Source organism: Rhipicephalus sanguineus, chromosome 1 (genome assembly GCF_013339695.2).
Source record: "Rhipicephalus sanguineus isolate Rsan-2018 chromosome 1, BIME_Rsan_1.4, whole genome shotgun sequence".
Taxonomy (NCBI): domain Eukaryota; kingdom Metazoa; phylum Arthropoda; class Arachnida; order Ixodida; family Ixodidae; genus Rhipicephalus; species Rhipicephalus sanguineus.
The window spans coordinates 266,557,162-266,571,044 of record NC_051176.1 but is presented as its reverse complement, the minus strand read 5'-3'; the positions used below and the strand labels follow the sequence as shown (position 1 = coordinate 266,571,044).

The 13,883-nt window shown below is 46.2% G+C and overlaps 1 protein-coding gene across 4 annotated transcripts in view; it reads right to left on the bottom strand.

The window, feature by feature from the left end:
* LOC119378907 (protein PALS2) overlaps nt 1–13,883 on the bottom strand; it is a 98,987-nt gene that overhangs the window by 39,102 nt on the left and 46,002 nt on the right. For 3 of the 4 annotated variants that reach the window (XM_049411696.1, XM_037647978.2, XM_049411699.1), the window contains exon 2: nt 12–133. In XM_049411696.1, coding sequence (XP_049267653.1) covers nt 12–133 — 122 coding nt within the window. Of the gene's footprint in view, nt 1–11; nt 134–5,792; nt 5,974–13,883 lie in introns of those variants that run through there. The other variant, XM_049411698.1, reaches the window with a different exon arrangement.

Below are 13,883 nucleotides of genomic sequence, written 5' to 3'. Positions count from 1 at the left end.
AAGAACAGTACCTGCACTAAGCAGGTCATAACAGGTGATTCCATGAGACCCTTGAGAAAGATGAGGTCAGTGTCCCGAGCACCCACACGCCCATTGAGGTCCTCAATGTTCTCCCTGACATGCTGAAATGCAGCTGAAAAAGAAAAAAAAATCGCCTTTACAAACACAGACGAGAGAAACTCAAAGATCCTCAAGTTTTAAGGGGAAGTTGCCACGAAATCTATTATATATTGTTCCATGATTGATTGATTGATTGATTTTTTATTGATTTATCACAGCACATGTGACCCGAGGTGAAGGAAAAAGCCATTCAAGAATGGCTTGAAGGAGTCCCTCGCCCCCATGCAGGCAAAAACAACAGCTGAGGTACAAGCATTTTGTTTACACTGTTGGTATATACACTTTATGATAAGCCATTTTAAACACAACATGCAATTTGAATAAACCATCAAAGTACCCACCCTTACTTGCTACTACACAGAACATCATGCATTTGCATACATTGTATCCACATCAGCGTGGCGCACCAGCAGAACACTTCATCACAACTTTAGTATTGCAATATGCCGAAAACGAAGTTTCTTTTGACAAGCAAGGTTGATCCTCTAGTATTTAAATTTCTGATGCTACGGTTTGTTAATTGAAACTAGAATAATATTTCATAAAAAGATATACTGACACGCAAAGGCGTCAGTTATGAGAGGGGAGGCGGGGTGGACATGTGCGCACTCGCCCCTATTCCCGGCTGCACGCCCTAGCAGCCCGTGGCTGCTTTTGGTTCTAGTCACGGTGCATGTGCGCTGCTGAAATGAACCAGACGTGAATACACTTCCAAATCGAATTTTCATTATAACAAAGCTGGATTAATAAGTTAGTCCCTCTTCCGAAGACTCCATCCAACACCCCCCCCCCCCACCCCCGCTACCTCGTGGTTGGAGGGGGGGGGGCTAAAACCACAGAAAAGATCTATCTACCTATCTAAATAACTTTTTTGGTCCTGAGGAGGCGATGGCCCCCTACGGGGCCTCGTCTGCGGGCCGCGCCCACGACGGGACCGGGAGTTGAAACTCGACGGCCAGGTCGTGAGCCCTCTGGACGGCCCGAAGTTGGTCGTCCTCGTGGGGACTTGTGAGGAAAAGACAGCTAATTAAGGTTTCACGGTGGCCCTAAATACTTTGCTGTAACTCCGGTTCTGGCACACAAAAGCCAGGGACCTGCGCCTACGAATGTGAATGCGTTATGGCTTCATGATGCCGAAGGGCCGTCACGCAGGGCAAACATTTGGCACTCTCTTGTTGCACAGCCCAACGCCTAATGTGACACTGAACAGGTACATTAACCGCGATTTTGCGATTTTACCGTGCCGGCTGCTAGAAAAGAGTCAAAAACATGGTCAAAAACAAGAGAGGCGGCAAAGTACACAGTGTTTTGAGCAGGGTTGGTTATCGACTTATCGCACCACCAGCACCACGTCGCTATGATGTCACTGACAGCGTCCACTGGTCTCTGTTATGTTAGGTGAAAGCGAACTACTGCGCATTCTAAAAGAAGCAAGTCTTCAACCCAGCAAGTTTCAGCAACATTTATTGCACCAACATGGTTAAGCTACGACGAAATATTTTGAAATGCAACACATAGCACAGATGCATCGGCACTGAGTTTTCGGCGCGAAATTCAAGAAATGGAAGTTCGGACCAACGTTAGTAAGGTTGGTTCGGACTAAATTCCCTCCAGTAATAAAGTGCATTTTTTTCATCAAATGAAATATTATATTTGTAAAAATAGTTTACCCGTCTAAAACTATCTAGTTGCTCTTGCTCCTTTAACGCCGTTTTACTTTACTCCGGGCAGGCGCGGGCGCGCCTGATCAGCGGGTTCGACAACGAACGACCCTTGCGGTAGCTGGCAGCCGTTTCATGGTCTTCAACACGCGAACCTTGCGTGTTCGCCAAGAGAAACGCAGTGCGACGTGTGCTCATAGGCACTCACTTGGCGGTGAAAGCCTCACTTGGCGGTGAAAGACCGGCCACAGTCGTTCACGCGGGAGAAATGACGGAAACATAAGGCAGGGGGAAAAAATTATGTATACCTGTTGCGTGTACACCAACAGAGCAGTCGCGTTCGGCCTAACTGCCGCTGAACAAGGCATACATTGAGTGAAGCTTGGTATGGGCAGCTGTCAAGTGTTTCAGAGTGCACGTGCGTAGTACATTTATTTCTGAACACATTACGAATAAAAGCGCGCCTGTCATGGCGGTGGCGCTCACGATGCGGTTTTCGCTCAGTGGCTGATACCTCGGGTAGCAAACGGAGGCCTCTCGACTGATCGTCATCGTTCTTTGACATGCTAGACCACCACTACCAACAACGTAATAACTCGAGACGACATCTTTGCCGGCCTAGTATGACAAATTGAGTTTTCATTTATATTATTCGCGCGTAATCTGCCAAGTGCTGGTATCGGCTCGCATATCCGTTGATGCGACTTATCCAAGAGCATTGGGGCGTAGCAAAGATAGGAGGGAGGGAGGGGGGGGGGGGTATGAATTTCAATTGTAATGAAACGTGCAAACTTGCCTACACTAATGGAAGCCTGTCCTAAACTTAAACGAGAATTTCGTGAAAGTGGAGGAAGCCGCGGTTCGCTCAATGTGCGCGGCCATCCGTAGCGATCGTCTCCATGGTTTCCCAGAGCGGCTCAGGCTATGAGAGACGCCGTAGCGGAAGGCTCCGGATAGTTTCCACCACCTGGGGTTCTTTAAAGTGCACTGACATCGCACAGTACATGGGCCTCTAGCATGTCGCCTCCATCGAAATGCGACCGCCGCGGCCGGAATCGAACCCGCGTGTTTCGAGTCAGCAGCCGAGCACCGTAACCACTGAGCCAACGTGGCGGCTTGACTGCCTCCATGGAGTTTCCTCAATATTATCATTATTTACTGGCTGTTCCTGCGACAATGCAAGATTGCACAGCCCGAGATATTGTAACAGAGACTTATACACCCCACCTCCCCCCACATTCCACACACACACACACACACACACACACACACACACACACACACACACACACACACACACACACACACACACAAACAAACAAACAAACAAACAAACAAACAAACAAACAAACAAACAAACAAAACCCTAAATACCTGTATTGCAAGCCGATGGTACGTTTCACGGGTTGTGACAATCGACAGCTACACTCGTGGGATTGATGCGGCTACCACACCAGACCACAGTAATAAAGAAGGCTCGTAGCACCCCTCTTCATTTTTTTAAACTTTATGTCATCATAACTGGCCTTTTCTGTTCATCGAGGTCTGCAGGTTTTGCTCTTTGTCATGGCAACACTGTTAGGTTCGACATATGGGGATCAACTTAAATATGAAAGCGAAATATGTTTCATAACTTCCACACTCGTTGTGATCTGTTTACAGTCGAGAAAACTCTGGTATTATTATAGAATTTCACAAAATACCTGCACTGATAATGCTTCAAGGACAAAGATAAACACTTGAGAAAATGGCTTTAGGTTATTTCTGCAAGATGGTTCAGCAATATGCACTTAGATTTTTATGCATGTACGATTTAGCATAGGCGTACCCAGAGGGGAGGTTGGGGGAGTGAGTCAAAATCTCTCTCCCACCCTCCCCCAATTAAAAATCTGGCTACGCCCTTGCTATTAAGCATCTATGCAGTTAAGCAGACGTCATAGGCAAGATATTCCAGGCTGTTAAACAAGAGTTACCCGGTATGTTGTGCAATTTCCTAAATGATCTACCGCTTGTAACTAACGATTTTTATTTGAACCTAGTAAAAGCCGCCGGAAGTGCACTGAAATATGCACTTCATGGTGCCCCGCTTATGTCCATCTATAGTACTACCACACCACACAAACAATGCTCTCTATATAAAAATATCATCAAAACAACAGCCATCTTCTCTTCTTAGCCATGAAACAAAAGTGGGCTTCAATCACCACACTTCCTTTATACAGTCAGAATCAAATACAATCTTTCCCAAATGCAACGTCATGACAACTGCACACACCACACCAAGTCATTAGTTATTTTTTCTCTCGCTCTCCCAGGAATACGAAGTCCTGGTTCACAACACAAAAGAATTGCAGGCAGTCTCCGGCCATCACTAACAACGAACCTTGAACCACGTTGTTATACCATAGACAATAAGAACTCAGCCATGCATGTCTTAAACGAATTCGCGAAGGTGACACAGTATATGTCAAGTGCTTACAAGCTACAAAAAAAAAAATGACAACAACAGTAACCAAAACAATAGTCCACAGCACATTTTATATTGAGTTCTGCGTGGCAGAACATAAATTTACCGAGTCGTCCCCAACACACAACACCGGCCACTAGCAACATGTAAACGTCATTTTTTACATGTCGCAAGTGAATGGACATACACATTAAAAGCCTAAATACAAGTCAGAAATGTTATCCTCCCTAAACGACCAACAGGACCACAAATTCCGGGTACAGAGGTCGACCACACAGAAAAAAATTGTCGCGTGTTTATTCTTATATTCTTATTATTATTACAAACTCCATGCTGAATGAATCCCTACCAGCTCTTGCGAGAGAGAATAAACCGAGGAAATCATGCATATTCAAACAAGAGGGCGCGAAAAGAAACGAAATAACGAAAATTAGTACTTCATACCAACATTGTAAAACAATAAGCCGGAAAACAGGGGAATATTATAAAGATCACAAAACAAAAGTTAATACTTGCAACGCTAGCATATATTAAGGTAAACAGCGTTGAAAGCTGGGCGATTTCGATAGCAGGTTAACGGATTCGAACGTCTAAAGAATTTATTGTCGCTTCATCTCAGATTAATAATGCGAAAAATGTGTTAGTGTGTGTGTGCTGGGGGTTCATTGAACTAGGCAGTTCGGGAGCAGAACATTATAGCAACCTTATAGCTTAATACATGAAAAACAAGCTAATTATTGCTTAAGGTCAAAATGTGGAGAAGTGATTTAATACTCTACGCACACACGAGTTATCTTAATCTACCTCTCATCGCTCACGTGCAGAGAGGTGAGATTGACACTTCGTGTTCTACGTGTTGATTGGTTTCGAACAGCCCCATTCGCTACAACGGTCCCAGCCGAGGACTAGTCTCTGAATTAGTTGACAAATACGAACAGTTATCTCACAACACAGACGTGCCGAACATACCATGCGCAAATTAACTGTCGTAATGTCTCAGCGCTATTATTGCGTTGCGATCGCACGCAACTGCGATCGCAACGGCATACTTTCTAGCGTCGCTGAAGGGAAGTGCGCGTCCGTCGCGTTGATTTTGGGGTCACCACCTCATTTCACAGCCGCTGCCGTACAGCCAGCGCCCTTACGCTACGGCATAGTCATCAGTTTCTTCGGTGAATTTGATTCCACTTGTTTCATGCACAACAATTCACGCCGGAGCCCGCGCTCTGGCCCACCTGTTGGAGCACGCGCCTTGCCCGCGTCTCTAACACGCCGCTTCGAGCAACAATATACACGCTGTTTGCCCGACGTAAGAGATTTCTTTCTCTCCTCCCTCACATCAGTCGTCGAACACAAAACCCTCAACCGTCACCAACAAATGAAACTGTTTCCCCTAGTTAAACACCACTTGGCAATGAAATTCCGAAAGAAGCCTGCCGCGTCACATAGCAAAGCCCCGCCCCAGGGTACAACTTGAGCTCGTCCGCGTTCGTTTGCCCGTCGGATCGGTACGCTGGGCGCGCAAATTCGATCGGAGGACTCACCCATATTGAGGCTGCTAGATCAGGCTGGGCCAGGAAACGATCAGCCGACGATATCGCGAGTCAGTTGTCAATAATAAGCGCGCAAACTCCAGGTGCAAAAACTGAACCGTGCAGCTCGCGTAAAACGCGCGCCGCGAGCCAACGCCAGAGATGCGTGCCCCGTCGCGTTTCCGCTCGACGCGCGGCAACGTCACGTCCGGTATGTCGAACACAGCAGAAGCGGAGTCGCAAAACCTGTCTTGGGCGCGCTCAGGTGAAGCATCTCTGGGGTAAGCCAACAAAGTGCGCTGGCCGAATGGAGTCCGGCAAATGCTCTTTTGCGGTTTGTTTGCGGCGGGCGCCTCACTCCACGGGGAAGACGGAACAAAGACGACACGCGCCTGCTTTTTTTTACGGCGAGACGTGGAAGACCGGGGAAAAAAAAGATGGGTGAAAGGATGGCGGAGGGAAGTGAATAATGGAATGTATGAAAACGAAAGTACTCTACAGCTATTATATCGCAGGAGCACCTGTACGGGGGAACGATTGGGGTCTTTCGGGCAACTAAGACCGTTTTATGCTGCTCTGTAGGTTCGTCGCCCCCCGTGCTACGCTGTCGAGCGTCACCCCTGTTTCTCGCTCCGCATCTTTTTTCTTTTTCTTTTCTTTTTTTTTGTCAGATGATTGTCTCAATAGTGCCGTATCGAATTCGCGTGAACAATGTATAAAGGTATATTTTTAAAGTTCCACGCATTATTAAACAGTCTGGCGTGCTTTAAGCAGCGTCTCACTGCCACTACATCAAGCGCGAATAGCCCTTCGCAGTATCGGAGAACATGAGCACGGACAGTCATCACAGTTCAGCACACGGCAGAGAAACGTTCAGACGGCAGCGCAACTATTTCGTCGCAAGATTAGTTAGTTTAAAAAGCATCTATGCCTGCCGGGACACCCAGAGAGTCGCATGCTCTACGTGTGTGTGCAGCCAGATAAAATATATAGTTCATAATTTTAGAAACGTATAGGAGCCATTCAGAGTTAATTAAATTATGACGGCCAAAAGCGCAAAGTAGTTGCCTAACTGGGTGTAATGTGCGAGAGATTTTCGCGGACTTTTTACCAATATCGAGCATAGAGTCGCTATATATCAGGAAAAACGTATGAAAAGGAAACGTATATCAGCGTGGTTCACACAGTCAAACAGCCATCCACGCAAAGCGGGTAAAAGAGAAAGAAAAAAAAAAAAGGTTCGTGATTTGTTTCAAAAAGCCGTGATTGAAAGGTCCATTCTATACAGTAAAACCGTAATCGGTGAGAACAGGAATTCGGACAACGACTTCGAGTTAAAGTTTCTCACTTGAGTCCTAACTTTGAGCGACATTACATCATATTCACTCTCACTCGCCCCAATGCATCGCGCGTATAACCTGTATAGTTTGTCCTTCCACACAGGAATTCAAATATAAAGACACCTGTTCTTGTTGATAGCAGTGGAGTCGCATATACTACGCGCAAAACACACAGCACCGATCAAGGTAAAGGGTATTCAATTGAAAAGACGTCTCGGCTCTCTCGCGGAAGGAAGCGCAGTAGACAATGACGACAAACTGATAAGTATACACTAATATTAATTAAACGTGCTGTCACATGCCGCTAGTATCGCGCATATGTTATCGAGTTCTCAAATTTCGAGTGTCAATTGATACACAACTTCTGCCATTGCGGACTTGAAATCTTCTCAAATATATTGATTAAAACTCAGCTGCTTGGCCAGTTTTGTTGCTTAACTTATCGCGCGTTATGAGCCGACGTCTATGTATATAGTGAAGTCCGCATCGTGTAGATAACAGAGCCCCCCAAAAAAAGCCTTCCTGCCATGCGTAGGTACTCTTTTAAGTAATCTCAAACCACTTGTTTCATGCACTGCTCTATAATAACATGCGCGTACAATACACACGATGCGAACATGAAAAAGAAAGATAAACAATCTAGTCGTTCTTTCTATTTTCTAACTACCGCAGTTAAAGCAGTTACGCAATACTAGCAATAGCCCAGGCGCACATATTAGCTGTAAAGCGATCATTAACATTTGAACTGACGTTGTCCTAAACAGATGCATTAAAATAGGAAAGTTCAGCCAGGCGACCTTGTTAAAGTCGCTGCTCGCGAAAGAGAGAAGAATCGCGCATGGATACCAACACTGGCAAGCGATCAGAAATTTAACTTGCGCAAGGTCAAACGCGACGCCTCGCCCAAAAGGAGCGTATGCGACGCTTGCCGTTGTTGTCAACCCGTGTGTATCCGCAACGTGAGCGCGCAGCGATTGCTCGAGTTGCGAAATTTCTCCGTCTCTGTAACATGGGGCGACTCTGATTTGGAAGCTCACTTCGAGCTACGTATCTTTTCCTTAATAGGCGCCTCTTCAAATCACCTATCCTCAGATACCTCCTATTTTCGAGAGCGCATAAAATTAAGTATACATCGGGAGAGTATTGCGGCATTTGTTGTGCGCGCCAACCGTGTTTGGGTCGGCGCCGCAGTCCTCACTTCGCCATTTGTAAAGTGAGAAGCTCAGAGTAGAATGCTAATCACTGCGTCAATAGGGATTGATTACAGTGATAAATGAAGTTTAACACGTATGTCTTCGGCTATACTTACTTTTGTTCTTCTGAGCGAAAAATTACCGCCATGCATGTTATCACCAAAAGGCACTGCAAAGTATGACATCATGTGACTTGCACTGCCATCTTTTCATGTTATTTTAATGTGTAGTGCGTTCTATTAACCTCCCTCGACATTACATTGAATTCGATGTCAATAAGCTTGAGGAGACCCGTCAGATGAATGCTGCTGTGTTAGTGACGTGTATTTAAAATTACTTTTTGTCTGTTGTACTTTATCAAGTTCAGAAGTTTATAATGGCCTAATGAAATTAATTAGAAATGTATAAGCACTGAACAATATCAAAATATATTAGCGCGGTAGAATCCAGGCCTTTAGTGTAATCCCAGTGTACCAAGCTAAATGTGTGCGACGGATCAAATGATATCGACCATTTAATAAAATCACATCAAAACTGTGCACTCCTCTTTTCTAAGATCACGGGTGACCAAAGCTCAACACATTGATCGTCGTTTCTTTCTTGTTTTCTAATTCTATTTATTTCATGCACAGGCACTTGCTTAGAACAATGGGAGAAAATATCGGGCAAGTGTATTGATTTCGTTGGATAATTTTTTAAAAAAGTAACTGTGAGGTATTGTCCCAAATGAAAACAATAGTATTTTTAGACAGTCCTTCTTTATCTGTTTTTTTTTTTCCTCTTCGAAAGCTGCGGTAAAACTTGGCTCCCTCTGATGGAGAAACCTGCGCACGTCTATGCGCACAAGTGGAAAATAATCTCCTTTAATTATTAAACAGAATTATCTGCATTTTTCCGTATCTGGCGACAACTTGCCTTCGCTGTATATATATAAACATAGCTCGATACGCGGCACGTGGACGTTCCCAAAATAAAGTCAAATGTCAGGGGAGCCTCCCCTGACTATATATGACGGTCGCTCTAAAACGGAGGGTCACCAACACTGGCCAGGCTTTCAAAGTTTCCCACACAAACGCGTCTCCAAGGCAGCCGTTGTTGTCATGGCGATTAACTACCCAAACATTAAAAGCCCGCTCGCGTGTTGATAGCGTGCGAAAGAAGGGGCCCATCGATCTGTGGTCACGGCAGCCCCTCGGACCATGTGGACACCGGCGCTTCGTATATTGACCCCACCTCGATTCAGGAAATAGACGACGCAGTGCAGGCAGGACGCACTGCTCGTCTCCGTCGGGGCCACGGCGTTTCAGCCGGGCCCGCTCTTCACGCGTCGTTGCTATCGGTGAATACACCTCCCGCAGGTCCCAGACGCCTACCGTAGGCGACAGCAGTGGCATGATATCGCTAGATGGCGTCCTTATGTGCGTACCGGTAATAATTACGCGACGCCGTGACGACGTGCTGGTTTGAAGAGAAATCGAAAAGAAACACCTTAAAAAGTCGAAGAGGGAGCGTTATAAAATAATGTAGCTATGGTTCTTCTACATTTAAAAGGCATCATCCTAGGCGGATATGATTGGCGTTAATTCACCTAATTACTCGAGCGGCACCAAAAAGCGCGGCTCCCTGTCCAACCCCTGTGTGACGTGTAAAAGCGTGACGCAAAGTGAAATCGCTTCTTTATAACCACGAGCTGATTCCGATAGGAGCTTAGCACAACTTACAACTCAACGCATTATCACTTTGGGATGGGCGAGACAGACCGACTTATTATGGTGAAGTTTAATTTTACGCGGCGCAGCGTCACAGTGGAAGTTCAAGGGAGCCGACAGAAATTGCAATAGAATCGCATATTTAGTCAGCTCTAGTTTGTTTCATAGTTCTAGAGCACTTGTGTTCCCAGACATTAATGTTACGCTAATTTCCCAATCAAATGAAGAAGTATCGACAGAAGCACAACCCCCATTATGAAGGAAAGAAGTGTTAATTTCAAGGGCTCGTTTTCTTTGTTATACACAATAATAATGAGAACTAACAGACAATAATGCCATTATATAACCCCCATTATATGGCATATAGGTTGTTTCGAGAGAAACAGGGACGTCAGCAGTGGCGTAGCCAGGGGGTGGCACACCGGGTCTACGCCACTGGACGTCAGCTTTCATAAAAATTATCATTTTGTTTTGTTTTAAAGACGACTGTTTTAGCCAGCCGAGAGCAGGTGCGAAGTCCTTATCAGCTCCGGCCGGCTTCAAGAACGGCGTTATAAACGCAATCGGAACTTGAAAAACACAAGAAAACGCAGGGGACCGCACAAGAAGCGAGGCTAGTAAGCGATGCAAATCCCACGCACTGTGGGAATCAGAGAAAGAGTGTGTGCATAGGCGTTCCCATTCAGGGGGGGGGGGGGGGGGGGCGAAGGGCGGGCGAAGGTAGAGCTACTAGCATACATACAGTAACTCTAGGCGAAGGTAGAGTTACTTAAAGGTTGAATATACAGTAACTCTAGGCGAAGGTTCATCGCAGCGCCCCCCCCCCCCCTCCCTATTAAGTAAATGTATGGGGCAGACTTTGCGCCCCCGCCCCCCTCTTAGGTGACTAGAGGCCCCCCCCCGCGCACGCCTGTGTGTGTGTGTGTGTGTGTGTGTGTGTGTGTGTGTGTGTGTGTGTGTGTGTGTGTGTGTGGCAGGAAGATGGCAGGCATGACAACTGCCTTTTTTCTTTTTTCCTTTTTTTTTGTTCTCCGGTGAAGAAACGTAACAGCCTGTTTCGTTATCGACCGTGGACGATCGGTGCAGTCTCGCAGCGAGCGCTACCAGCCACGAGGGAACAAGGGGTGAAACTGCCACACCGGCGAAATTACAAGCAACTTGTTGAAATGTGACGTGACCCACGCACGCGAAGTGGTAATATTGACTAGGACATGCGCATTTTGTTCCCACGTCTGCGGCAGAATGAAAACTGGATTTTACGCACGTGTTCTCGCTTCTGCTATGCAACGTAAATATTGCCATTAATCCACCTTCGACAAAGAAGCAGACGAAGACTACGTATATAGTTCACGAGCCAGTGCCTTGATTTAGCTATGTTCTTTTTTTTTTCTCTTTTAGTCTAAAAGTGCAACGTTTATCTTTAGCCTAATAAGTATTTACCCCAAAGATCCTGCCGCCCGGTTCTTGGCCCATCCCCCTTTGTGGGTAAGCGCCACTAGTAAGAGGTCATCATCATCATTGTTTGTGCTGAGCCGACCCCTTTTGGGTCTAGGGCCTCAACGCCTTCATTTTGTAAACGTCGCCTTTCTTTTGAACGTGACAACGTCTATACAGCTCACGTTGGAACGGAAAGGAGTTTGAGTGCGATGATGACCTAATGATCTGAGCACAGGATCCGTTGTTCTGGAGGGCTGATGTTCAATCTCACCATCGGACACTTCAAGTCTTCAGAGACCACAAGCGACGAAAGAGAAACATTCTTATGGCGCGAAGTACCTGAGATAAGCACTTCTCATTAAAAAAAAGGGGATGAGGGGTAGCTGATGCTCTGGTTGAGATGAAAAGGACGAAATTAAGATGACAGGCCATATAATGCGTACGGAAGCAGATAATCGTTGGGCTACTGCAGTTTTAAGAGTGGCCTGCCGAGTTAAAGGAAAGGAAACGCAGTCGGAAACGACAGATGATTAGGTGGTGTGGTGGGATTACGAAACTGACAAGGTTTTATCAGTGATGGAATTCTCGATTCAAGCTACACGCGCAAAATAACAAAATAAAAATATAAGGGAGACACGCAAATGCCACCAATACTGCATTGCAACTTCGATTTGCTGAACACAAGGTATTGCTGAACCATACCGGAATATAAGAACCACGATGGCCTTGGCTCATCAATACTTCTTTTTGGACGAGTTGGTCAGACACCCACAAGAGAAACGGCACGTAACGCACAAGTGCTCTTGTGGGCATCCGTTCGCGCGGCTACTTCCTTCCACCTCAGCTCATTCCGCTTACGCTCTGTGTCAGGAACCTGAGGACCACTGAAATGTTCACAACACGCGAGTTTCTCGCAAATAATAAAGCTAAAGGCAATGCTCTAATTAAAGCAGTTGGACCGAACAATCACCATTCTTTATTGATTACTTAAACGATGAAATTCATTGATTTTCATGCAGTGATCATCGGAAAAACAAAACCCTACTATACATCCTGCGTTACATAATTGTTGAGACAATACTGTGGAACTGCAGAGCTAGAAAGCCTCTACGTCGTTTTTGTACGTCCAGGTACCGTTTGTGCTTCGCAAGTGAGACGCAAAGACGGATGCCCATTACAAATGACCGATGTGAACAACCACTTGTAACTTCTAAAGCGGCCTTTTAGAGTGGATAGCCCAACCTGCACCGAAGAGCGGCATTCTTTTTTTTTTTTTTGCGGTTTCTTTTCAGAGTGAGAAAAACAACCCAACTCGTAATGTTTCTCTTACCTTCCGATCCGAGGAAAAAAAAAAAAAAACATTACTTTTCTTTATTTCGCGGTTTTCGGTACAGTTCCGATTCAATACCCTAGCTGGTTCAATCTTGAAGCCCGACATTGCGTTATTACGCTTTCCGAGAGGCGCCGTTTCACTTAATCAATTGTTTTTCTAAAAAAAAAAAGACAACAAGGAGATCGCGCTTTTGAATTTACTGGCACTTTTCTGAGAAAGGAAGCCCGCGTACTGACTTCGTGCACACTGTATTGCTCTCTCTCTCTCTCTCTCTCACTGTCCACGGTTTGAAACGAAGCGCGCTGTCGTGGCAGCCAGGCGCTATTTAAGCGTTTTCATTAAGATTGCAAATGCACACACACATTCTTTTACACTAACGGTTCCAAAGAAACGATTGCGAAACCAACGTGATTTAGTTGCATTCTCCGCATCCTCGCGATAAGGCGCTACAAGCGAAAAACATGAGACGGAGCCGCCAACCAACTTTCGCGCGGCGTCTTGTATAGGATGCCCATTACACGGGGTGCAGCAGAAAGTGCCCGGCGCTCCGTTGCAGCTCCGCATCCGTCCGCGCACGGCGCCAAACTGAACAAGGTGAACGGCGTTCCCACCCCTCTATTTCGTGCGCGTGAGGGGTCCAGCAAGGTGAGGCAGACACGCACTGTCCGATGGCTGCAGCGAAGGCAGAGCGAAGCGTGCCACGCAGTCACAGCGAAAGGCGTCCAAAACGGGCGAGGCGAGTCAAATGCATCACCGTATATCTGTCACGCAGACGGCGACTTGGACCAGGCGTAACCGCTCTCGCTTCCCTCTGCGTCAATGGGGCCGGCACTGGTGGACGGATGCGTGAGACCCGAGCGATACATGCGCCGCCGCGAGTGAATAATACGAGCCACCCGCTGGACGAGTGTATACATGCAGTTGTCCTCGTTTCCTTTATTTTTCACTCTCCATTCACGCGTTTCTTTCGTGCGTTTTTTTTTTTTTTTGCTTTGTTTTCTCTTTTGCATTTGCAAGCACGCATACTCAAGTGACCACGTGCCCGACCAACACCACTTTCGTGATCCACTTCTTCCCCTTCTTTTGTTACG